A 27,589-nucleotide genomic window follows, 5' to 3' on the forward strand; every position below is an offset into this window, starting at 1 on the left:
ATTATGATAAGAGCTTATAGTTCATTGAATTGCTTTAGTGCAAAATTAAGTAGTAAATTTTACTTTTCATGCTACTAATATGTATACCACAGTTGCATGTTTTACTCCTTAAATAAATCGTCCTTAAAATATTTCCGAGGCCCGATTCTATAACTGTGTAAGCAAAGGAAATATGGTAACATATGGGGCAGCAAAAGATTGGTTGTAAGTCTATTTTCACTAAAGCAATATCACCTTACTAGCCCCACCTAGTTGTCAAGAAAATGGAAAAATTTGGTTTTACTGGTGTCTGTTGAAGTTTCATTTAAACTTAATATAGGTAAGTTAGACTACCCATAGAAATGCAAGCCATAGCTTTTTTTTCGAGAGTTTGGCGAACACTTCCACGATTATTTGAATAATTATTACTAGTCAACACTGCAGAAGCAATGGGACTCTCAATGGTTTGGCAAATACGAGCTGAAATAATGTTTCGAACAGTGATGGGAGGTCACTAGGACTGGGCTTAATCAAAGATATTCATAAGCTCATGTCAGGTTGTGATGAATTGCATGGGATCCCTGTAAATTTGACCATCATTCATGGTTGGTATTGTGCTAGCCAACTTTCCAAGTAATATTAGTGGGCAACTTTTGAGCCCAGTGATCCCATCTGTTGTCAGTGCAATTGTCTTTTACTTTGCTTCCTCTTCATGCAGAGTAAATAATACTAGATAAAGTTGAGTTAAAACTTCATGTGGGATTGTCAGTTCAAATGAAGATGGTGTTCTTGCTCATTTACCTGATTGTTGGTTCAATAAGCATTGCACCTGTTAAAAAAGGGTTGCTTATTCACCAGATTGTAGGTTTAATATGCCGGATGTGATGCTTATAGTTGTGAATGGATTAATTATGTCTGACTTTTAGTGTACGTGGTATCAATTTGTTCGATCAGCATTTTTGAATTTTTGTTTTAAATAGCTGTTAAACTTTTTCGCATTTGATGAAAGCAATCTTTTCTTTCCCTTAATACAGTATCTGGTGCAGCAAAATACAAAAGGAGTAAAGATGGCTGCCATGCATTCCTTGTTCCCATTGATGCTTCCATTGGACGTAAATCAATTGAAATATGATTTATACAAGTAAAGGTGATAAGGAAGTTTCATATTTCAGACCAAAACTATTATTTAAAGATAACTGAGTGCTGTTAGGAAAATAACCTTTATGTTGTGTAATAAATGACAGACATTGTCTGAAGTTCTTTTGATGACAAACAATCAAGAATGAACAAACTATTAATAGAAAGATTAACTTTAATCAGAGTCATGCCTTTGAGGAAGCTCCTCATCACTTAAGTTAGGGAAAGTAGTTTAAATATGTCTTCTTTTTTCTCTTTGACATAAGGGGAACTTTGAAGACATTGCCAATGTTAACTTGTTGATAGAGAAGAGCTCTGTACGTCATTAAATGATATAATAATGTGGTATCAAGGCTATATTGGTAGAACATATGAAGCAAACGGTTACGATCAGTACGGTTTAACACAGCTAATTTGCAAAGGTAGCTTCCTTGAAGATGAACATACACGCAAACCAGCACAACAGTTTTCTGCACCAGGAGTACTCCAAAAAGGGAAACTATTACTTCATTATTATTGTCTATTATAGCATATAATTTTCGACAGTTACCAGGTCTCTATGTAGACTCGATTTTGTTTGAGCGTGCAACCTCATCAAGCTCGTTCAGAGAGTGCGTGGCCTACCTTCAGTGAAAGTAGTGCAGATATACAATTTTACAGCTCACTGTTGGAGGAATATTCTAGTAAAATAAACCTTGCTCCAGCAAAGCTGGTCAGAAAACATTGAAATAGGCAGCTTTTCCTTAGAAACTCCGTCCAACCAAAGCTAAAGCCAACAAGTTACATTAAAACTTGGTAACTCGCAGCAATCAGGGGACAAGGTTCACATGCAGAGAACTGGGTTTGAAGTAGTGAGGAGGGTCTACTGCAATTGTCAATTCCTAGACACCCTGCCCAGCTGGAGGAGGCGAGGCAAAGGTCTCCACATGTAAATAACAATGAGTGACTGACTACAACGTCTAATAACTTACTAAGTACGTTTTAAACTTACTAAGTACGTTTTTTGACTTTTCCTCTGCATTCAATACGATCCAACCACATGTTTTGGTACATTAGTTGCTAAATATGAACGTCCCGCATAACCTGGTCACATGGTTATTCAATTATCTCACTAATCGGTCGCAGTATGTTAGGATTAACCAGTCCAACTGTGTGTCCAACACATTAGTTTCGAGCACTGGTGCACCACAGGGAACTGTTCTTGCCCCGTTTTTATTCACTGTTTATACCTCAGATGCTAGATCATCACATGACAGCTGCCCTCTAATTAAATTTGCTGATGATACTGCATTAGTGGGTTTGATTACAAGAGATGATGGAGGTGAATATTTGTCTCAAATAAATTGGTTTGTAGACTATTGTGATCAAAATTTCCTTGAGCTTAACGTGGAGAAGACAAAGGAAATGGTGATTGATTTTAGGAAAGGAGATCATGAACCTCCTCCTGTTGTTATCAAAGACCTGGCTGTAAACCGTGTCTCGTCCTATAAGTACCTTGGCGTAGTTTTGGATGATCAGCTGAATTGGCATGACCACATTGATTATTTGGTAAGACGGATCAATCCAAGACTCTATTGCTTGCGGAAATTGAACACATTCAACATCAGTAGAAACATTCTTTCTATTTTCTACAATTCTGTGATTTTCAGTGTGTGGTCATATTGCATTAATTGTTGGGGAGGTAATGTCAATGGTACCGACAGAAAACGGATAGATTCTATTATAAGCCAAGTCAGTCGCATCCTAGGCGAACATCAGCAGTCAGTGAACACGTCATATCATCTTCACCTTCAAAGTAAACTTGCTGGGGTTCTCAACAACAGTAGCCACCCTCTACACATTAATTTGGAAAGTGCAATAATAACCCGCAGTGGGCGGATGAGACTACCCCTTGCCGTTACGAATCGTTACAAATCCTCCTTTATCCCTCGTTGTATTAAACTTCATAATGAATCTTTTACTCGTTAGGTCAGTATTCTTGCTCATTGTGCAATCCATTGTTTCACAAGTATCTCTGGTGCTGTTTTACTGTATTTTGTATTTTATCGTTTTTACGTATCTTGCCAGCTTTGTTTTATGTCTTAGTATTTGAAAGTCTCATATATTTTGTATATTTGTGTATTTGTGTATTTTATGTACTGTACGTATGTTTTATATTGTGAGCAATCAATTGCCCAGCTCGGGATGCAATAAAGAGAATCTGAATCTGAAGTAGGTGTGGCCTAATCAGTACACTAGATAAGGAATTATGATAGAACTGATGATGCTTTAACTACATTGTACAAACTGTAAACATCATGAATAGTAACATGATATAGTTTCTTCAATTGAATCTTAAAAGTTTCCAGTAATTCTAAGTAAAATCTGCATATATTTTATGTTCTTGTTCATTTTTAACCAACACACGCAGAAACAATAATCAGTGAAAATTCTCATATCAGTAAAATCATTTAAAAACAAAAGGAAAAACAATGAGTTTCTAAGAAAATCATTAATTATTCTTTGCATAATGGTTTCCTTTTACACTCAACAGGACAAAGAATTTAGAATAAGAATCGAAATTCCGAAAGACAAAAGCTTGAAGAACCTCAGGTGAACTTTTGCTAAATCTAACATTAGAAATGCTTTGCAGTGTTGTGTGATTGAGCAGTGTTCACAAAAATTGTACTGTACGTACTACTTTTGCAGTTAGTGTTTGAAAGTTATTGTGTCACATTGATTGCTAGGTGATATTAAGTTAAATTTTTGATTACTTTACATTAATTTGAGAGAAGGACAGAAAAATCAACGGAAAGTACAACTGGAACTTTTTAATTGTCGATTTTAACGTAATAGCCAATATGTTATTTGTAGGCTTCGTAGCATAACTTTTAATCAGACCCCATCCGCCCCCCCCCTCCCCTCTGGACAAGATGCATATTCTATACCCTCTTCCAATAACATTAAAATGGAAGTCTCACAACAAGACGTTGAAGAAAATGTTCAGTTTATTCAACTGATAGTACGACCCCATTGGTGTACCAAATTCATCTACAATGTGATCTAACCATTCATTAGTACATTGCTGAATTCCCGAAAAAACTAAAATGATTGAGATTTTTTTAAAGAAGTGTTTTTCACGTAATATTAAACTCTAATTTTTACTGGTGGGCTATGTTTTGATTCTCCTACAGGCTATATGGAGACTGGCAACTGGTTCATCATCTTAGAGGATATGAGGACCTGGTAAAAACTAGATTACAGTCAGTTCCAGATGTCACTACCTTTATGATTGAACTTCAAAATATTCTGGTAGGTAGTAACAGATAACAGATTTCTTATTAACTCTTGTTAACTCTTTATCCTTAGTCAGGTCATTATCATCCTTCAGAACTGATAAGGAATGAAGCTTCTTTGCTCACTCTAAAGGTACAAAATATGTTATAATGTGAAGATTTATTCAGGTGAAGCATACTCTTAGTTATTGGTTACATTTCCTCAAATCAGATTTGAATCTGTTGTTAAAGCACACTGCATTCAAACTTCTGAGGATTATGGCTTCCCAATGACTAATTGGGTTCAATTAGGGTGAAAATGGACCTCAATCTTCTTTCAAACAAAGTACGTGCATCTGATCTTCTCTTTCTTCTCTCGTTTACAGCAAAGTACAATAGATTCTTCCAAGACTCCTGAGGCTATAATAGAAACATTAGATACATCTGTGTTTCCAAGAGTAATTCAAGATATTGATGAGATTGGGTGGCACAGGTAATATGCTATAGATAACATTTAGCAGCAGGGAATCTTTCCAAGGGCGGCGGAACCGGGGGGCACAGGGGGCACGTGCCCCCCCACTTTTCCTCAGGTTAAAAATGTGCCCTTTTTCTTCATAAAAATTGAGGTGTCTCAAGTTAGCAAGAGGCCAGGGAACCAGAATGAACACTCGGGAAGGGCCGTTTCCGGCCATCTGAGGGGTTTGTAAAACCAAAAATTTTCTTGTACGCTCCGCGCCGACCGGTGGTGGCGCTCCGCTCAGATAGCCGTGCATACAACTTTGCAAATCCTGGCTACGCCCCTGACTTTTCAATGAGTTTCTGTGTTTCAAACTCAAAGCTATTTCTAATGGAAAAAAATTGGTTAAGATATTAACAAGAAATAAACTCTAATTCGGAAGATTCCTACATTTTTTCTTTTGAGACAAAATGAGGTGAAATCATGCAAGTTGCTAATAGCAACTTGCATGATTTCACCTCATTTTGTCTCCAAAGAAAACTTGTTCCTTGTTTCCCAATTTGCACATTGGATATTGCAGTGCTAGTATGAATATTTTCCTTCAGGGGGGGGGGGGGGGGGGGTGGGCGTTGATGGAGTGATGTGTATACGCAAATAAGATAATACAATAAGAGTTATAAAGGGTACTAAATATAAGGCTGCATCAGTCCAATCGAATTTCTGCAAAGTGCCCTTTGATGTCGGTGCCCCCCCAGATTAAAAGTGCTTCCGCCGCCCTTGAATCTTTCTAATGGTTGTCCGTTTATCAGAGACAACCAAATTTCTGTTTGGACAATCAAAAATCATTGTTTGAGGTCATCCGGGCAGACGACTAGTTGTTAACATAAAATGCATACTGCAGTGTTGCTAAGCAGGCTAGGCCTATCCTCAAATAGGTAAGATGATAAATTGGTGTCATCCGCCATCAACCTGGAGATATTGCAAGGGGGGGAATGGGGGGGGGGGGTTAATGGCCCAAAGCTGTTGTATCATTCATCACACCTACTAATCTCTCACACAGTGTACAAATTGGGCATTTTTTAGTTAATATTTGGCAACAGTTTTCAGACAACCATATTTGCTGTTTTCCATGAGACAGATACAGGTTAGATGCTATCATGGAAACCTGTCTAAATATAGGTCATATGCTATCATAAAAAACTACTTAAAGCAGTAATTTTGGATTATCATAGGTGGAGGGTTGCAAAGAGTTCTTGGGAGTAGTTGTCAAATATGTTAATGGTTCTGGTATATTAGCTTTTAACTGCTCAGAGGACTTAAGCATCTTCGTGCAGTGGGCATTCATTATGAGTGGTTTTTTTAAACTTATTAAATATAGGTATTGGATCATTTTACTTTATAAGTTTAAGTAAAGTTTACATTTTATTCTTAAAGCTGTACTAGACCAAAGCTGAAAGACTTTTTCTAATTTTTTAAAATTGTTAACATTTTGGTGTGCCTTAAGTTGAAGGAAAAGTACATGGATGATTCAGTATAATAACAGGCATTTGCTCTTTCTTTTGCATATAGAGTGACTTATGTTGATTCCAGCTTTTGTAAATTTCATTTCACCTCTACGGACTCTGGAAAGAGAGAGCACACCCTACAAGTAAATATTTCCTCAAAGGTAAGCATCAGAATGGTCTATATTGACTAATTATTTGATAAAGAAGAGCTACAAATACATAAAGAGGGTTTATTATTCTGAGTTTCCATATTGAAAGCAGTCTTGTGGAAGATATTCGTTATGTGCAATATTGTTTCTTAATGGGGGTAGCTTATCAAATTCCTGCATAACAGATGAAGTGAAACCACTGGATGTTACCAGCTTAACGAAGCTTGCTGGTACAAACTAACCAATACCTTTGCATCTTTTGGTTAACTGTGCCACAGCATGGGCAGAATCGCTATTTGTCAATTAATGCAATGTGTTGTTTTACCAGTCATTTGTGAGTGACAGAATAATGCTCAACTGTGGTCTGAAGTTTATTATTCTCATCTTTGTAAAGTTTGACTTTCTTAGACATTTTGCTACAGTTGTCACATCTTTTTATGCAACTAGACATGAAAGCTTTATTTCAAGAGCTCCAACCTGAAATATCTTGCTCCGATCTCTGGGATATTAAACAGTAATATCAGAACTGGAGATAATCTAGAACAATTGCATCGAAATATCTGTTGTGTTTCTATGTCTCTTTAGTGTGGACCTTGATGTGAGCTATCCCAAATGAAAGTGGTGTATCATGATAAAAATTCACAAAAATTGATTGGTAATGGATTAAGTACAAGAAGTGAATGTATTATAATAAAAAAAAGGTTCAAAGAGAGAAGAAACATTCCGAATTTAAATTTTGTTTTTGTTGCCATAGTATCCACTGGAAGTGCCTGATTGTACAGTAGATCTTCCCCAGTCTTTTGTGCCTCAGTGGTCTGAACAGGTCTGTAGAATTCCTTTATATTTTAAATGTATGGAACAGTATTGTCACTGTGCACCCACCTTAAATGAGCAAAGGAATGTTCGGGTACATAATGATATTACTTTGCTCTTTTCAATTTTATCGATATAATTTTCCAGTCAGTTTTCCACTGTCCATTTACAACAAATTATCGTGACAAATTCACAACAGTCAGTCTTGAATAAGTTTTGGTATCAGTATAGGTAAACATATGAACACGAGACATTGAGTGTGAAGAAAGTGGGATCTAATGTACTAAGGACTTGTGAAAGAAATAAAGACTATATACTCAAATACTTTAGCCGTGACTCATGAAAATATATATGATGCCACAAGTGCATAATGTGCAACTCAATAACCCACAGGCGGTGATTGCTGTTGTTGAATATTCTGTATCAAACATTTTTGAATTTCTTTATATTTGTTCAGCTTTCACATGATTAAACATTTACAAGGTATCTCAAATTTGATGGTCTGTATGCTAATAGTATGCATAACAGAGATTGTCAGCTGAGATCACATACAGTAGAGGAGTTTCCATAAAATCAGCCAAACGTATGATCTGTGAGAGATATTCATGCCTTCACATGACTGCAGTACGTACCTGTGAACAAATATGTCCTCCATTCCCCAGCTTTAGTAATGTAACAGAACCTTGCATGGCCTCAAAGTTTCTCATAATATCACTGACAGATAAATACTATTTGTTTGTGCTGTTAGATTTCAACTAGGATTCATGTTTGAGTGACCAGAATCTACAGGCAGCAAATACCAGTTTGGATTTGAACTTCTTTTTGTTGGTTTGTACAAGTTATAGAGGATCTCTAATACTAAAGGTTTGTTATAATTTCAAGCAGCAGATGTGAACATAACACCTACTGCCTTAAACTTTGAGGAATCAAAGGTCTAACATAGCTGTCACCAGCTCACCATCTGGTCTTCTTTTCTCGTTAACACAGACCTCTCTGAAACAGCTTTTGCAACAATTTGAGGAGTTTATAGAGCAATTTAATGACCTTTGGTTCCAGTTGGAAGAATTTGACCAAAGAACTGTCGTTATCGAGCCAGAGAATCCAAGAAAATCCGACCTTAGTCGGAGAGTTTTCCTAGGTAAGTCAGCTTAACAGATGGGATCAGGTCAAACAGGTACCAGTGCTTTGTTGTAGATATTGTATTGGTAATTTTGAAAGTTTCAAGGTGATGATGGATATTTTCACAGTTGCAAATCTACAAGTACCTATCACTTAAGCCTGGAAGGGGAATCTTTAGCATCATATACCCTAAAAACTTGTTAAATGCAATCCACCAGGGAGAGTCCATGAAAAAAAATTTGTTGAAATAATAATCAATATGAAACATACCACTCATCAAATTTCGTAAGTGACACAATAGCACTCTACACTATTGCCATAAATCTCTTGAATACAAAACCAAGCTGATGACAGAAATCCATTGAACCAATATCATCCTCCTTGGACCACTTAACCGCTGCAGTGATGTAAATGTCATTCCATTTTGATAGATAAAACTTGTGAGTTTATCAGGAGCATTTGTGTTTCATATAGGAAGAATGAACGACTTATTAAAATGATATTAGAACCTATTCATCACCAAGGATGGTCAGAAATAAGGGAGGTTAAGTTAATAAGCAGTTTGGTATTCTAATAATTAGATAATATACATACTACGTGCCTCTTTCAGGAGCTTTCAAAATTAGAAGACAAGGTCCTTCTTAACACACAAAGATATTTGTGTAAATGTTTAAGAAGAATATTTAAGCTAAACTGATCTTTACTCTTTTCTTCTTGTAAATAAATACCAAAAGAATGCAAAACAACACTTGATCCAAACTTATCCTGGTCAATATTATCCTGTTACCTCTGATCTTCTCTGCAGGTAATCATACCTCCATCCAAATGACGTTAGATCCTTCCCATCCTAGGATGTGTCCAGACTGTCGATTTCTCGGAGCAGACCACGGTAATAAACATATCTCTTGTGGGTACCTATTGCTTTGTTGAGCAATGAAATTGCTAATGGCACTAATCAAAGGATTGAGATGCTGTCATATTTGCAATTGAATGTCCACCTTTTCTTATCTTTCACCTTATCCTTTCCTTTTCATACCTTCTATAAGGAGATTTGGGCTCTCCGTTATCAAAACAATACCAATATAATGAAATGGCACTCTATTAGGGAGATACTTATTTCTACAGCTTGGTTTGAGATGAAAATTCACGTTAAGAATAGAAGGTTTTGCACAAGTCACATTTAGTTTACTCTTTTCACCCATTGCATTTGATTCTTCCCATCAGTGGTGACTCCTCTCAGAAAGTTGCTAAATGCTGCTCTTTCAAATTGGGATATGACTGCGACAGTTCTCAACAATATTGAAAGAGTCTTGAATATTAAGTTTCCTGAACCATCCAGCCAGACTAAGCAAGTAAGAGTATTAATTAAATATGTCGTCTCTGTTGAAGTATTTCCTTGCTGTTAATAGTTTATTTACTACTACAAATGTAAAATGAAAATGGTGTGAAAGTAATTTATTGTTGTCAATGTTGGCAATCTGATTTATATCAATTGTCATATGATAATATGGTTGTTATTTTGTTAAAAAAGTATCAAATCACATGATCTTTACTTCATGGAAGAAGGCTGATGAAACCCTCAAAGCTCTCAACTTGGTCATTTACTGTGTTTGATGTATATTAACATAGAAAATCCACGTTGTGCAAGTGAGTGCATTAAATGGCTATCCTTGTGCCAACAAAAGGCAATAGTAGATAAAAATACCGGAGGTGGATTCAGAATATGTGTACTACTATATGTACTACTTATTATAATTTCCATACAATTAAGTAACGCTTATTTCAACATTCAACAAGCCAAGTGAAGCGTGTATTCAAATGATTTCCCTTACATATTTAATCCTGGATACTTTGCCATGGCCACAGCCAGGGTGTCAGTAAGGGGGCATGGGTGTAGCATCCCCATAAATTATTTGCTGTTGGCCTGAGTTACTGTTGTTGGGCAAACCGTGTGGTTTGTCATGAAGATCATGTTTTTCATGTAAATAGCTGTCGAGAAAATATAAAATTTCATCAGGCCTATGATCCATCCAGACTGTTGATCACCCAGTTTCTTGGTTTCACATGATGATACAATTTTGAGAGTAGTTACAATTTTATCATCTAAAACCTCAAATCGTAAGCATATTCATATTTCTGTGATATCAGATCAACTGTTTTTGACAGAGGTAACTCTAGTCAATAACCTGTTCGTTTCTTGACGAAGTGTCACATCTGCGGTAAACCTCAGTTTTTAATGAACCCATAAGCGTTAGACAGTGGTGCCAAAAGCTTCAAAACATGAGTGACTGAAAGCCATTGGTTGGGCTGTTCCAAATAACAAGTTTGTTTTGTAGGTGCTATGGTGGCCACCTCAAAGTTTTGAGATGAACCCTCGGTTGGAAAAGCATTATGTTGGAAACGATTAACCATTCTGATCAAATTTGTTACTGTTAATATTCAAATATGTTTGTTATCCCTGTAATGTGGTGCTTTTTTCTGCAGGATCTTAGTGATGAGTGTGGTATATGCTACACATACAGACTGGATATTGGGATACCTGATGCAGTATGTGACAACACTCAATGCAGCAGACCCTATCACAAGAGTTGCTTATATGAGGTGTGTATGTAAACTAACACATGTCTACATTGCTACTGGAGATTGTCTATGCTAGATAATGAAACAGATTAATAGGGGCAAGTTAAAAAAATGTTAATGTGTGCTCTCAATGATATGTAAGGTCTCATTAGCATCAACATCCAGATTGAGTAGCATGGAGAATGTTGGTCAATTTGAAGACTCATTTTTTGGTTTCGCTTCCAAATATCAGTGTGTATGAAGACAAATATTTATATTTTTACTTGAAGGAAGAAAATCTAATGGTTTCACCATGAGACCCACAGGTCTATGTTTCAACTGACAGTGGGATCTCCAATCTCATATGCATAAATCTTTAACCAATAAATGAATGTAATAAAGAAGATTTACATAGAATTATGGATATTTTTGGGTACAATAAATGAGTTTTGACTTTAGAACTCTTTGTAAAATATCCATGTTTCCAGCAATGATCTCCAGGTTTCAATCTTTGCATGGTATATTGGCAGCAGTGTTCGACTTATGGCCAAAAAATTGCATAGCAACAAATTTCGACAATTGCTATACAATATTTTTGTTGCATAGCAGTTCCCCAATATTGAATAGCAGTTTTGAAATTACCACAAACGAACCAAATGTTGGCGATCAATGTATTAACTAGAAAATTTGTTTGTTTATTATTATTATTTATACTAGTGTTGCTACGATAATCGTTTTCAATCTCAGTATCGGCCGATATTTGCAATATCGGCAGCATATCGGTATCGGTAAAATTTTGCCTAATTACCGATAACAGCAAACCGATATTGAACTGTTTTTTTTAACAGCAGAGCTACCTGTACTTATTTATACTTGCAATGATTTGTTAATCTGCCCAAGACGATCCATTTCTTTAGCGTCAGTTAAACTCAGATTCATTTTCGATTAATATCCATGGAAACCTGACTCTCCGTAACATCTAAAAACACGTCTACGGCGCGCGAATATAACCAATGACCTTCGTGAACCTTGGCCTACACACAGCATTAGTGCAGCATATATACACTGTACTAACCATTCATTTCCTCAAAGGCCTCTGTGAAAACCTTGAACATAATGTATACAGTAACTGCACAGTTCACTGCAGTGTTGGAAAACCTTGTTCAATTTCCCGCGAACACACTGCCGATTTCCCGCCGGTGTTCGCCTGCCTAGCACGCGTAACGTGCGAGCATAAAGGCGTGGTGTCCAGGGGCCCGTCTTAGGGCTATGGTGGGGTCATGGGGTAGAACCCCTCGTGGGGATCTTGGGGGCGAAAGCCCCGAAAAATGTCATTTTTTGCGATGTCTGGCGATGAAAAAATTCGCAGTTGAGGATGCAAAATACTGACAACTTTTTTATTTAAATTGTCACGAAACTGATGAAAATTTTAAAATGACAAGTTAAAGTAGCTATATTATGTTATAAAATGAAAAGAGATTTAATCTGTCTTTCAATCTTTAAAAAGTGCAACTTACAAAACTTCCGCTATTATGAAACAAACAACGTTCAGCAAAGCCCCGTTTCTAGACTGCCTAACAATGAATAGCGTGCACTATGCGTACATTTTTACAACTGTAGTGTTTAACCCTATACCCAACTACTGTACCACGGTACATGTGCTGCGAATTTGCCCAGGTACCTTCCCAACAACTGTGAGCTCATCCCCTGTGTAACACCTGTTAGTTAACATTATTTGGGCACGTTGCCAGGGAACCTTTTAGTTACGTGAGATCCGTAACCGCCGAGGTGGTTAGGCTATTTGCTTTACACTTAACTATGGTAGGATATTATTTTTCAGGGTTTTTTTTCGCTATACGGTCAAGTGAATAAGTTGTACATTGAGTATAAACTCAATAAATTATAACTTCTACATTGTGATCGACAGTTCGTAAGTTAAGGTTTGAGTGTTTGCTCCCAAATCTGACTAGGAATTTGTATCGCACAAATCGGCACAATGTGCGATGCTGATTTGGAAACGTCTCGCAGGTTTGTCGTTTTGGATCGCATTTTGCGATGCGATACCGGAAAAATCGAACACTGATTGGCAGATTTGGAAATGTAACCTTCTGTTTTGCATTATTTTTCATGAAGTAAGCCTTGAAGTAAGAGTTGAAGTAAGCCATGAAGTAAGAGTATTAATATGCTTTTTTTTTTCTTCACTTAGTTGTTGCGATCTCTATCTACTGGAAGTGATAAGTTTGGTTTCAACAATGCAACTGGCGAATGCCCTTACTGTGGTACAAACATCACCATTCAGAAACCAAATTGAACATTGTGAATGCCAAGTAGAGAATATGAACACTGAATAGAGAAAAGATTTACTTCACTGGCTATTATTGTCTCATGGAATATAGATATATTTCATTAAGCCAGCACCTTCAGAAGAATTGATATCAACCACGAGTTGAAATTACAAACTTAGAAGTGTAGGGCTTCATCAATGATACATGTTTAATGATAATACTAATTATTTGTATAGCGCATTATCTGGCGGTCTCAATGTACTTTACAAGAAACAAAATGAGTACAAAACTACAGCATAGTAGAACAAAAAGATACATGAAAGGAACAAGAAAAAAAAAGGCCCAATGAGGGTGGCACATGAATAAGTGTTTATGACGCTTTAACTTCATGTAATTATTGTTGATTATAAATATCTGTGTAATATGACTCTTTTAGTGATGCCTTTTGACTGTTGTTCTCGACACAAATCACCTTTACTGGATGATGGTAATCTTTGTCTTATGTTGTCTCAGATTGTATTTTGCTTGACCCTTGAATTCACCAATCAAATGTGAAACTGGTAGCCAATATTTTTGTAATCTTGCAGTTGTCAAAGAGGAAAGGAGATAAGGAGGCATCAGATTCAGCTGTACCACATTCAGCAGATGGAATACCCTGTTATCTATTGATGGGTGAGTTGGGTATTTATCATGACATTGGCAATCAATACTACATTATCTGGGGTCAATTTGAATGTTCAGGAGTAATGTCTACATTCAAACTCCTCTTGAACCAGTAATTACAATCGCATCTCACCGATTATCCTACGTTCCGATGAAAAATACCGACGTTATTTAACACACATACTGCTTTACTTTACTATGCAGCAGTATGGATTGTGGAATACTTAGTTTTCACTGTCTTTAGGAGACCAGAAATTAAAAGAATTTATACACAAACTGCATATGTGAAAAAGAGGAAGATGGCTGTTACAATTTCATAGGAGTGGGTGTGACAGGGGGAGGTTGTTTTGAGGGACAGGACCTATGTATCATTCACTGGATCCTTTGAACAAGAACTGGAGACTTAACGAAGACCTACTCAAGAGATTATACGCATGAAATAGCTGATAAAAAGCAGTACAAAGACAAAAAGTAAGAAGTTGTTGGACATTTATCTGGGGAAGGCTTCTTACCCTGATGTCATTCTGTTACCATTGTAGAAATGAAAGTGAAATAAAGACAAGAAATACTCCAGGAGTTTGTTTAAATGTACATTCAACTATTTGAGTATGAAAATTAGAGAAAGTATCCCATGGACCTCTGTGTACGGTGTTTAATAATTCTACTTGTCTGGATAATGATATAAGAAGTCACATATCATTGTGACATGTAATAATTGTGCAGTTTACATTCCCCGCCTGCTCCCCAAGAAAAGAAAAGTGATGAAAAATTTGTACAGAAATTCTAATTGCGCATAAAACTAAGGTACTACTTTTGTATAAGGATCCAGCCTGCTATCTAGTTTCTAATGCAAAGAAGAGAACAAAATTTGTCCTGTATTTGAAGGTAAACCAAGAGAACATGTGCATAGTAGTTCTCAGAAGTGAGGTATCATATTATCTAAGAACAACACTGTTGGTGTATGATAACACAACATACCCAACCGACAGTAATTGCCGAAAGTACTGCAAATCAATTATTGAAGACTGTTTACTACAGGGATCATGTTTACTACAGGGATCATGTTTACTACAGGGATCATTTTTACTACAGGGATCATTACCAAAGCACTACAGATTGTGTACATGACGACATTTGTAATCTTTTGCAGACCTTGCTGAGTATCATATTATCTTGAACTTTGCATGAGTAACCAAATCTACAGAACTATACATTGGAAACATGGAACCAGACATAGCCATAAGAGCCAGTGTGTGGTCTATACTAAACCTAGTGTCAACTAAAATATAAGTGTACCAAGACAAGCCTTCCATTTAGTTTTCCTGTGACCTCCACTGACTTTCATTAATTTACAGTTTCAACCCATGGTTGTGTAATGTAAGGTTTACCAAATTATCTCAGTTGTGATATAAAACACACCTAGAGGTGAGGAACAGGTACCCTATTTCACCAGCTTGCTCTTCTTATGATGCCACTCACTGGTTTTGGGGTAGTTTTGATCAAGCATCCACCAGGAAAGAACCTCAGTGCAAAATAATACAGTATTGCACTGAACTGATACCATTTTCAGCTATAATATTCTTAAAGTTTAACATAGGTAGTAAATGGTGCATTTAAAGTTTTGGAATGCAGTTACCCTATTAAGAAATAGTCTTATAGCCATGTTGACACTAATAGCTACTTTACAGTGGAATGATTATATCTTTAACATAACAGGTCATCGTACTCACTTTGTAAACTACTTACACATAATATTACACTAAAAAGAAAGTTGACGTCAACTGCTTGTTCACGTCAACTGCTTGTTCCTCCATTTCCAGCAATATTTATGTTTGAAGGCAACTTCCTGTGAGGGGATCTAGGCAAGATAGTCAATATGAAAGGCACTGTACATGCATAGATATTTCAAATGGTTGGTGCTCGATTACAAATTTCAGTCGTTTAGTACATCTAACACCTTAGAATATCAAGCATCTCATTTGCCAGCCTTCTTCCTGGTTCTCCTCAATCCCTTCAATCCTGGTGATGTTTGTGTTGCTATGGTGGCAGATGCCAGTGTCTTCACCTTCTTTGAACCTTTGGAAAGGAAAAATTGAACAATATGAAAGTAATTTCTTTTTCTTTTTTGCTTCTTCTTAGAAACCTTGAATCAAAAACAAAAATAAATCATGCATGTTTAAACTTGAAACAAAAGACTGACCAAGACTTTTGATGAACTTACACATTTATATAGAACAGTATACAAACCACTGTCTTCAGTGTAAATAAGTACTTTATCAACTGAGCTATACAAGTATCTGACTCCAAGCTGGTACAAGTTACTAGTTGCTATAAAGTGTTGTCACAGTCAGAACCCACAGGACATTGCATATCCAGATTTACTATATATATCAAAAACCAGGAAAGTGGATGGTAATGTATTGTATAGCAGAAGCATGTGCATAAAGAGTAACTGAAATTTGACAATGAAACTGAAACAATTTTTTCAAAATGAAGGGACCTTTGGGTAATGATTAGATTGGATCTTTCATAGCTTTGTGAATTAATCAATATGGAATTGTGAAATGATCAGGGAGTGCCAGTTAAACCTGCAATTAAACAGCATTATTTAAGTGACTGAATTTTGATTATTCACAATGTGAAATTTCAGATGGCATGCATGCAGTAGTAGTGTCACACTGCATGCAGCAGTATTGGCATTTCCAAGCTCCTACACACAATTACCCAAGTGATCACCTGGATTTCTTTGGTTGGTCTTTGCTTTCCCACCAGCTGCTCGAGAGATTGGTTTCTTCTCTGGGTTTCTACCAACAGGAGTTCTCTTCTTAGGACTCTTGACGTCATCATTTCTCTCTGAAACTCTCTTAGATGACCTTGGTGTAGTTGATTCCTCTCTTCCCTTAACCTTTTTCCTTTGAGGGGAAGGAGATCTAGCATCTGAGGAGCTATCTTCTGTCTGCATCTTTCGCTTGGTTCTTTTCTTTGCTGGTGTTTCTGCAGTTTCAGATGAATCTGAGTTCCTCTTGGCAAGTTTCTTGGTGTTCTTTGCAGGTTTAACAGGAGTTTTCCTTGGGCTTTTTCGAGGAGTATTAATGGCTTTGATGTTCTCTTTCTTTTGAGTATCAAATTGTAATTTGCCATCAAACTTTTCTCCAGAGGACACAATACCTTTTTTGAAGAGTGCTTTAATTTTGGAATAATTTGGTTTTTCTTCGTAGGCTATTTTATCCACATAGTTAAAATAGTCCCTCAGCTCAGCTGTACAAAAGAAAACAAATAAGTATCCACAACAGTAACCTTAAAACATTAAAAGAGAAGAGAATAAATTACTACTTCAATTTTATTAAATTACAGAGACAGATTTCTTCAAGTAGACAAAGTTCTTCAAGAGACAGTACTATCAAATTAATTTCATTTGTTTGGTGTATAACTAAATCATTTGGAATAAAAGTATACATGTGACTATAACAGAAAGGAAGCATTAATTAAAGTATTCACTTGATGATTCATGAAATTCAAGCGGGAACTAAATAAGGGCTTGCATTCGTTTTTCTGGAAAGATTAAAAGAAAAGCCATTGTATCCATTGGTTTCTCAACTAAAGATAAACCCTCAAACGTGTGAGGTGAACATTTCTTAGCAGCTTGGGTTTTACTTACTAGGGTATGTTTGCTCTTTGAAAGACAACTGTAAAAAGGAATTCCTGTCCTTTGAATGTCTGTAGAAGAAACCCCAACATAGAGAGGAAACAAAACAAAAATTAAAAAATGAAAGTAAGATAAATAAATGTTGAATCGGTAATATGAGGATACGAAACAATACACTGAAGGTGACTGAAACAAAGTTCTTAACTTGCAGGAGAGACATAACTTTCAGAACATATCAAAGTAAATCTCTGTCTTCCTTATGCTATAACATACAGCTAAACCAGCAAAATGATGGAATGGCATATTTTAAGCAGAATTTTCAAGATATTGTTGCAGAATACACACCATTTAGGGAGTATTAGCTCAGTGGTTAACGCCGGTGCCTTTCAATCATAAGGTCCATGTTCGAGTCACTCCAAGATTAATGTATGTCGTCCAGTAACAGAGTTGTTGACAATTGACAATTCATAATCATGGATGTTAAAATATGAATCTAAGAGACTGACTTCGGTCAGCTTGCGGCTTTGATAAGCCAAAGATGGATTCTTCGCGAGTTCCTGCTTGCAGGAGGATCTAAAATACATACATTTACAGAGATGGAGGAGAAACAGATCTGCTTCCTAAAGCAACTTTCTGAATCTGGTTGTAAATTTCTAGCAATTTTACTAAGTCTTACCAAGCATAAAATAATGATTGCCTCATCAAAGGAAGACACACTCTTGATGAATTTACGTAATCAACTTCATTAGTGAGTAGTTAATGATTCCATCTTGAAAAGTGTAATCAACCAGACATGTTTGGATTTGGATTGATCAGAAATGATGTTATGTAAATCGCAACTTCAAATCCTCAACTTTCCGTCATGGTCTGAAGAAGACGACTATAAAAGCTAATCAAGTGCATTATTTTGAAATTTAAGTTTTTCAATATGAGTGAAAGCTACATTCAAGGAGCCAGTATGTTGGCAAAATGATATCTCCTGCCAGGCAATACACATGAGGACGAGGTAGATATATTCTGGCAGCTTATTCCAGATTAGGATTAAACCTAGGTACACAATAGTTCATAATAGTTTACAGTTAGCCCACTCTACATATCAGAAACATAGCAGAGATGCTAGTGTCAGAAAACTGGGTATTGGTTAGCTACCAGCTTATTTGCAACAGTTTGAAGAGAGAAACTTTTTATAGTGTACTATAATACACTAGTTAATAGCCTGCATCTGATGGAAAGCAAAAAAACGATATTTAAAGTTCAGTAACCAAGAAGATATCAGCTGCTTTAAGTGTCACAAATTTAAACATCATATGACTCTCTGAGACCATATCATAATTATTGAATAAGAAGACAAGTTATTTTAGAACATCAAGTATTACGACAGTAAATTAATAACAGCAGGCAATTCATATAGGGAAGTGGAACCACTGTTAGCTTTAAATATACTGTACATGGCACTGATTGATAATCTATCAGCTAAAAATTTATCATCTTTTGGCTTCGGTTTACCAAGTTGGAAGACAACTACAGAGGGGTAAACAGTGGAGTTCTAATACATGGAGATTCAAATTCCTACAGCGGGCAGTGGCTGAAAACCACAACCTGCCAGTATCGCAACAATATACACTTACTTGACCTTAATGGCTTGGACTTCAGTCTCCTTGGTGACCTTTGACCATGGAAGGTCACCAGACATCCACTGAACAAGATTATAACCCAAAATTTCAAAATCATGTCTCCTAGAAGATGCTGTCAACAGATACAAAACAGATGCAAATACAGATGCAAATAATACAGCTCTTCCTATCATAGAAGAGGAATAGAATAGAAATGCTTAAAGCAGTAAATATGTACATTGGTATTGAAAGGTAGCCAATGAGCCAATAGCCAATTGCATGAGTAAGCAGTAATATATTAGAGAAGTGGTCAATGGTGCCTTACTCTTCAGTATCACTCAGAGAGGTCAGATTCTGGAGGCAATGAAAGCAAAGGTTTGTTGAAGTAATACTAAGACAACAATACAGTTTTCTTTTCCAAAGGAACCTTTTTTGACACTTTAAAATGCAAATTTCTAGGGATTTGTTGTCTATGGTGTGCCTAGCATGCAAATGCAATAAGCCCTGAAAATCGACACATACCACAAATTTTGTCACAAATGGTACTTTCTAGTGTTCTGATTGGTTCATTTAGATACTGTAGTAGCGTTCTGATTGGAAGAAATCAAATTGGCTTCTGTCAGCTTCTCGTAATCTCAATGGAGAAGTTTGGCATGTGTCAGTGTTTAACGTTCTTGATTGGAAGAAACTCTCATGTGTGAGATAAATGGGCAAATGTCAAATTAATTTATCATCTCAAAGTTTTTCACACTTTCCAGAATATAGTTATTTCTTGGTCTTCAAGAATCTGTTATCCTTAAGCCAAGGAAAGATCCCAAGTCTGTGAACCTTTGTCAGTTCACATCATTATTCCATGCATTCTGCCAAATCACGCTGGTAATTAACAAACTTGTGGGAGACACCAGGATTAATTATTAAACAAGACCCCACAGTCAGCTCTCTTGTATACTCACAGATGCCTTCATGTGCTCCAATGCTTGTGTACTCCAGGGTACCTTCATGGGCCTTCTTTGGATCTGGTTTGTATTCTCTGTGGACATCACCCGGCATATACTTGGATGCCAGCCCAAAGTCAACAAGGAAAACCTGAAACACAATGATAGCATTAACATACTGTTCAAAGCACAGACAGAAATGTAAGAAAGTCAGTATCCTCACTGGAGTGTGGAGTAAAAAACCAGAATTCTGTTCTGAGATTGCGATACTGTCACTAGTATACTACAAAGTGGCTCCATTCCTTCAAAGTGGCACGTATCATGGCTTACCTGATCTTTAGCCTTAGGTTCAAACCCAAGAAGAATGTTGGATCCTTTGATGTCAGCGTGGACATAACCCTGATCATGGACGTACTCTAACGCATCGACCTGCACAAAATAAAACCAGACAGTGCGGTATTGATAACATAACTGCATTTTCAGTGAGCTGCTAGTTGGCCTAGCCTTGTTATTATTTGTTCATAAGTTTAATATTCTTCAATGTATCTAAAACTTAAGAATAAATTTACATTTAAGCTGCTTCTCAGTGATGTGAGTTATTAGCCAATGTTTTATAAATACAGGTATTTGTATAAACCAGAGATGTGTTTCATGCTTTGTAGTATTTGACTAATTTCATTGCTTCTAGTGTAATTTTATTAAAGTAAAAACATTTGTTCAAATTTTCTTTTAGCTAATCTCTAAAAAAAAAACACCAGGTTAGAGCAAAGTCAACACAAAATGCAACATTTACCCTTTCTTGCTTGAAGTTAATAATGATATTTGATCATGACCTATCCAGCAATTGCTGAAAACAATGATATAGATACTTGAACGTTATAGAAAGCATTGGTAACCTATAATGACATTAATATATTACTCTGATACCTTCTTACCTTCAAAATGCATATTCTGCATGACTGCATCTTTAAGTACAACTGCTAATTTTTTTTAAATTATGACAGCTAACCCTTATAAATTTGTTGTATTCTATACTTGTTGACTCAAGGTTGATAATGGCAATGCAGAGAACCTTTGCATTTAAAAACTCATATGCATATGTTTAGGGAAGATAGTTTAGCCTTCAAATTTTGTAGGCTATAGTAAATTTTGCAGGTTCTGAATGCTGTCTCTTATAAAATACATCTTGTTCCTGTGCTATACACCTTGTTCCTGTGCTATACATCTTGTTGTATTCTACGCTTGTTGACTCAAGGTTGATAATGGCAATGCAGAGAACCTTTGCATTTAAAAACTCATATGCATATGTTAAGGGAAGATAGTTTAGCCTTCAAATTTTGTAGGCTATAGTAAATTTTGCAGGTTCTGAATGCTGTCTCTTATAAAATACATCTTGTTCCTGTGCTATACACCTTGTTCCTGTGCTATACATCTTGTTGTATTCTACGCTTGTTGACTCAAGGTTGATAATGGCAATGCAGAGAACCTTTGCATTTAAAAACTCATATGCGTATGTTTAGGGAAGATAGTTTAGCCTGCTATACATCTTGTTCCTGTGTAAAAGACTGCTATACATCTTTAGACTTGTACAGCAATTTGACCATTTTGTATAGCATTTTTGTGCTATGATACTGGATAAATGATTCCCAGGCTTATATAGTATGCCCTATGCATACACTATCCATATGTACAATGTGGGTGCTAGTTGCACTACACTGAAACATTATGGTTTCCTACATCAATTATGTAACAGGGTTGATTTATCACCCCCCCCCCCTTTAAAAATTAACTATAAAGTATTTGTTATTAGAGGGCACGCGACATAATACATTTGTTGCTGTATAACGTTTAGCTGTCAGTTGCTATTTTTGCACAGAATGAGTTGGAGCCGCATCTACAACTGCCAGCAAGTGAGACCTTTAGCTAATTGTAGATACAACGTAACATATCAAAGTAAAATTGCTTAGCCATTCCATCACACTCCACTTCAATATATTATGTACAGATCATTAGTATTCCCAACTAATTCAGTGCTGGTTGACTATTACAGTCACTGCAAATGCAGTTCTACTCACCATTTGGATGCCAATAGTGAATGCAGCTTTTGGCGAAAATTTCTTTCCACTTTTAAGGAAAAGGTTCCATAGATCCTCTCCAAACCGATCCATAACTAGAAATCTGTACCTTTTGTTTTTATGATCATGTAGACCAGCTGCAATGTAGCTAGGGACACCAAGGTGTTTTAACTTCTGCTTTTTCTTCCATGACTTGACTGTATAGTGGTTTAATGATTAGAATAAAGTATTGATATACAGTACTCAAAAATACAGAAGTTCTCATTCCCAAAATCAAACACTCATAATGACAAAAATATGAAAACATAGTCGAAACAACGAAGAATATTTGTTTGTTAGGTTGGCAGCTGTACACAAATTAGAAGGGGTGCATTTCCACCTTACTATATGATGGTATCATATAGTAATCTTATCACAAATATACCTCATTTACATCCTGGTTAAACATAATTCCACTAACCACGTAACACATCTTTCAAAAGATAAAATCTTTCTCTAATGTGGCACTCTGGCAAGGTCAATTCATCTACTTAAAATAAAGGTAATATCTTGATGGAAAAATGAATTGCTATGTAGAGTTAAATTCTGATCAATTTCAAGAAAGAAAATATTACCAAAGCAGAAAGAAAAAAACACATTAAACAGTTTCATGCCCGATTATGGACAATGAATGAAAGAAAAGTTATTAATTCACTGGGATTATATACACAGCCTTTGACCATTTGCAACAATCATGCAGGAATTTGATCTTAATCCCCTTCCTTTGCTATGGTAAGCTATATTAATTAGCCTAAAATTCCATACCACATAATGGACCTTCTTTGGTAGGTTCATGGTTTGAATGAACAAAGTTCAATCTTTGATCCATATACAACCACCTATTGAAAAGATGTCATTGAATCGAGTCACTGAATTTCAAGTGACTTGATACGTCAAACCTTAACATAAAGTGACTCCTTAAAAACTCTTTCATTAACCTACCAAACTTACAGGGGTGGGGAGGGTTCAGGCAAGATGCGATAATTGCATGTACTGGCAAAAAGTTTAAGATATTTCTCTCTGTTGATTGAACTGGACTTTAGAGATCAACAAACAACAATATGTAATTCAGTTCAATATGTAGGTGACTTACTTATGTCAGGTTTAGCTGCTCTTTGGTAAAAGTGAAGCTCACAGAATAATGGACCATTCTCTTGTGGTTCCTGTCAAGGACAAATTTTTAAAGGATGCAAATCTTACATTGAAGAGAAAAATATTCCACACTGCAGTTAAAAACACCTCCACATCTTGCCTCTAACTCGGGCATCATTTGATTGAATGTGACCTTTGCTGACTGTCAAAACCCACTACTCCAAAAAGTTGAATCACAGTAGGGGGTCTGTGATCTCTCTAGATTTATTAGAGAAAAGCAATTTTTAAAGCAATCAAGTTTGTTTATTATCAAGTTGCTAAATTGTGAAAAACTAGGCTGTACTATGATGTATTTAGTTACTTTGTGGAGTTTCACTTTCCATGATACAATACAAAAACTGGATGGTGATGGATGGTGATGTTAAGTAACCTTTGACCTCCAGAAAAAAACAATACCGTCCTTTTACTGTACAAGATGGAGCCAAATACGAAGTACAATCAAGCTTTACTTTTAGAGTAACCAGTTTAATGTGGACCTAACATGGCCTTGCACATATAAAGAGAACAATAGGGATCTTGTACTCACTAATTTGAAGTCAAATACTAAGTATGATGTAAATCTGAACACAGTGTTCTTTATGAGGTAGACTTTACAAGCCAGGAAGTCACATACACACAGACTTATGCACATACACGCCATCGCAAAAATTCCTTTTGCCTTCGGCAAGGAATCAAAAAGCTTGTTGGACAGCCTGTTAGAGTTCTTGATAAGACTACAAGGTATTAACTCACAATTTTGATCACATGGGAAGGATTTTCTTGTGGTTTTCCTTCCTTAACTTCAGAGGCTGGGAAAAAAAGTCAAACAAAGCGTCATGAAACTTTTTGAAATGAAATGGAACTAGTAGTTATACAAATATTAAAATCATATACACCACTTAAAGGGTGTGAAGACTTGCGCAAAAAGAACATCTAATGCCGGTAATCTGACCATAGTTAGACATTACCATCGATCCCAGAAAATACGCACACAACTTGCTAACTTCGGTAATTAGACACTAGTGTACAGTCAGTACATACAGCTGTGGTCAATACCCACAGCACAGTGTATAACGAAACAGCCATGGACATCTCAGGTCCAGCTTAAGATAACAATGTATAACGTTTCATTACTGTCTGCATTTTGTAGCGACAAGCAAAAATCTTCACTCGCAAGCAACGGAAAGTTAACTTTTCAAACAATCAAGCTCATGACCTGTAGACGCCATTATTACATCCAGGACAAAACTTTCAGATTCAATTTCAAACTCCATGATGATGACATTGGATATACATAGACTCTGTATATTCCTCCCCTTTCTACTCTTGTGTTTAAGTCACTAAAACACCAATGGAAACAAATTTAGGAGACAATTTAAGCCACTTCTGGCAATGATAATGATCATAGCAACATTTTGTTTAAAGAAAATTTGTGCAGTAAAACACTACAATACATTTTCAAACAATTTTTGGGTTGGGGTATTTATGAATGATGACTTAACTAGAATGAGGAGGGTCAGTGAATGAAAGCAGCTGGTCTCTAACAGGGTTCAGTGCCAAAGAGTTTGCTAGTTCACTTCAGACGAGACTGCTAGAGTGCTAAGGTTGTGGAGGAGACAGGTAAGCGAGCAAGGGAAGAAAGTCTGTAAGCACTGATAGCCACTGCAAGTGATTAATGTTCAGAGAATGCATCTCGTCTCTCATCTTATAGAATACAGACGAAAGACACCTACCAAGATATATCTCTCCAAATCCTCCTTTACCAACTGACGGACCAAGTGCCCACTTTTTCTTCTGAAAGTCTGTTAATTCTTCTCCCAATGGCAGAGGGTCAGGCATCTGATAGATACCCTTTCTCTTCTTCGGAGCAGGTTTATCACCTACGAGAATAATGATTAGTCAATCTGATAGGTACTGCAGTTAGAGATTGTACTGTAAAATTGCAAATATTTCTACAGATTAATCTTGAACCTGTATTTAAGAAGTAGCAAACTTAAAGATCCTCTTTATCTAGATGATCAAACTTTAAGCCTTTCGATAACATTTCACATTCACCAACATTCCCAATTTATTGCAAATGATACAAATGTCTGGCAATTCATTTCAGTTTGAATCAATATTTCAGACCAGTTGGCAATTTTTTATTGAAAACATGCATAACATGTCAAAATGAAACAAATTTGAACAACTTTGGACATCTCTGTACCTGCTGCCTTTGCTGCACGTGGCATCCTGTGTTCTTCCTATGTCCAGATGAGGTTCTGCAAAGATATCAGGAACATAAAATTGGTATTAATCAAACTAAGAACTTGCCTTGACATTTTCAGCTAGTTCATAAATCGTGGTCACATTCTTTACCACACTATGAAAAATATATACACACTGCTATCACCTTGTTTCCATAAGGTAAAATTTCCACTTAACTGGAGCTTCTTGTTTATTCAAGGAAGAAGTTACCTGTATATGCTATTTCTAAACCACTCATTTCCCACAGTTATAGTCTAAGTTAGGCTAATATTAAGTATCACACGTCTGTGCATCAGACACTGCCCTAACATCAACGTTCTTGTTTGTTTTTCCCCATTAGTTAGGCTAGGTTAGCCTAAAGTTACAAATGAAAAATTTCACCCCGCATGATTTTCATGCATATGAGTTATGTTCTCAAACGTCAGTGCATTACATAATGAAAGTCTCCCAATAGAAATCTGGTTCAGTAACCTGCAAGTTTGCCCAATTCTGTGGTACAAGTCAGTCTCCCTAAAAATGAAATGATTCAAAATAAACTGGCTCGCTACCAGTACCAGTGTTACATTTCACTCATAGTTTTTGGTCATAGTCTCATAGTCATAGGTACATACTTGAGGTGACTGTCAACGATAAACGATGACATAGTAGCCTAGTACTAAGACTTCCTACACTTGCAATGAATACCACTCAACCATGCAAGATTATGTGGGATTATACAGTTGTTAGTCTGTAGTTTTTGCTTCATTAGTTAGAAGAGTACTTATCAATTACTGGATAACAGATTTAGACTGGGCTATGTTAAACCACCAAGCAGACATCTACTGAAGAGAGATGGGACGTGAAATTTAATGGGAAAGTTATACCTCATGGACTACGCTAAATTAGGCATAGCCTAGTTGTACGAAACTCTAGTAATGAGTTTAGGCCTAGTAGTAGGCCTAGGCCTAGTACGTCCTAGGCGAACCTACGTTACTCACAAAATTATTATTTGTTATTTTGGGAATGACGGTGACCCGCTGTACTGTAACTTAGGATTGTTAACACGGTGGTGGAACAAGCGTTCAATCGAAATGATTCGAAGAAGGACCTTCACTTTAACATTGTTGATTAATAATAAACCTAGCCTGCTATAGGCCTATTATTATTAACTGCTGCAACTGCAAGTCGAAGACTAGGCCTTAGCATAACTGGTAATTACCAATTTTAAAGTTTGATCAGAACTTTGATTGCCGCGGCTGATTCGACAAATCAAAGTCAGGATATTCCTATACATGCATGAATTTAACGGCTTCTTGGTCTGGTGTCAATTATGCATTACATTAATAAACACAACTAGAACTGCAGTAACGAGACAGAACGGTAAAACCGCCGCGCCAAAATATTGAAATTACATGTGTGAGGTCTATGGCAAGCCAAATGCTCAATAAATCGAGAAACATGTATTTTCGGTCGAAAAACCATGTTTATCGACCGATAAACCATGTTTATCACTCGAAAAACCATGTTTATCGACCGAAAAACCATGTTTATCTGCCGATAAACATGGTTTTTCACCGAAAAACCATGATTATCTACCGATAAACATGTTTATCTACCGATAGACATGGTTTTTCACCGAAAAACCATGATTATCGGCAGATAAACATGGTTTTTCTGAGAAACATGGTTTATCGAACCATAAACAGGGATTTTCATTAGATATTCCATGTTTTTCTTTCGAAAATCCATGTTTTTCTTTCGAAAATCCATGTTTATCGGCGATAAACCATGTTTATCGGCGATAAACCATAAACATGGTTTATCGCCGATAAACATGGTTTATCGCCGAAAAACATGGTTTATCGACTGATAAACCATGTTTTCCGTCGAAAATCCATGTTTATCGGCGATAAATCATGTTTTTCGACAGATAAACATGGTTTATCGCCGATAAACATGGTTTATCGACTGATAAACCATGTTTTTCGTCGAAAATCCATATTT

The 27,589-nt window shown here is 36.4% G+C and overlaps 2 protein-coding genes across 2 annotated transcripts; one reads left to right on the top strand and one right to left on the bottom strand.

The window, feature by feature from the left end:
* The first annotated feature begins 1,115 nt into the window (after window positions 1-1,115).
* LOC139970725 (E3 ubiquitin-protein ligase FANCL-like) lies at window positions 1,116-14,869 on the top strand. The gene is made up of 11 exons (XM_071976671.1): window positions 1,116-1,126; window positions 3,650-3,708; window positions 4,290-4,407; window positions 4,757-4,863; window positions 6,397-6,493; window positions 7,236-7,304; window positions 8,282-8,432; window positions 9,219-9,302; window positions 9,638-9,765; window positions 10,898-11,014; window positions 13,179-14,869. The coding sequence occupies exons 3-11, from the start codon at window positions 4,384-4,386 to the stop codon at window positions 13,281-13,283; spliced, it is 882 nt and encodes a 293-aa protein (XP_071832772.1). The 5' UTR covers window positions 1,116-1,126; window positions 3,650-3,708; window positions 4,290-4,383; the 3' UTR covers window positions 13,284-14,869.
* Window positions 13,330-26,996, bottom strand: LOC139970718 (serine/threonine-protein kinase VRK1-like). The gene is made up of 12 exons (XM_071976660.1): window positions 26,805-26,996; window positions 25,566-25,620; window positions 25,093-25,239; window positions 24,113-24,168; window positions 23,322-23,391; window positions 22,190-22,386; window positions 20,445-20,543; window positions 20,133-20,265; window positions 19,195-19,312; window positions 17,579-17,637; window positions 16,657-17,178; window positions 13,330-15,996 (listed from the first exon to the last, which is right to left on the bottom strand). Exons 2-12 carry the CDS (start codon window positions 25,588-25,590, stop codon window positions 15,896-15,898), a joined length of 1,527 nt encoding a protein of 508 aa, XP_071832761.1. The 5' UTR covers window positions 25,591-25,620; window positions 26,805-26,996; the 3' UTR covers window positions 13,330-15,895.
* Window positions 26,997-27,589: the final 593 nt, after the last annotated feature.

This window comes from Apostichopus japonicus, chromosome 8 (assembly GCF_037975245.1).
Source record: "Apostichopus japonicus isolate 1M-3 chromosome 8, ASM3797524v1, whole genome shotgun sequence".
NCBI lineage: Eukaryota > Metazoa > Echinodermata > Holothuroidea > Aspidochirotida > Stichopodidae > Apostichopus > Apostichopus japonicus.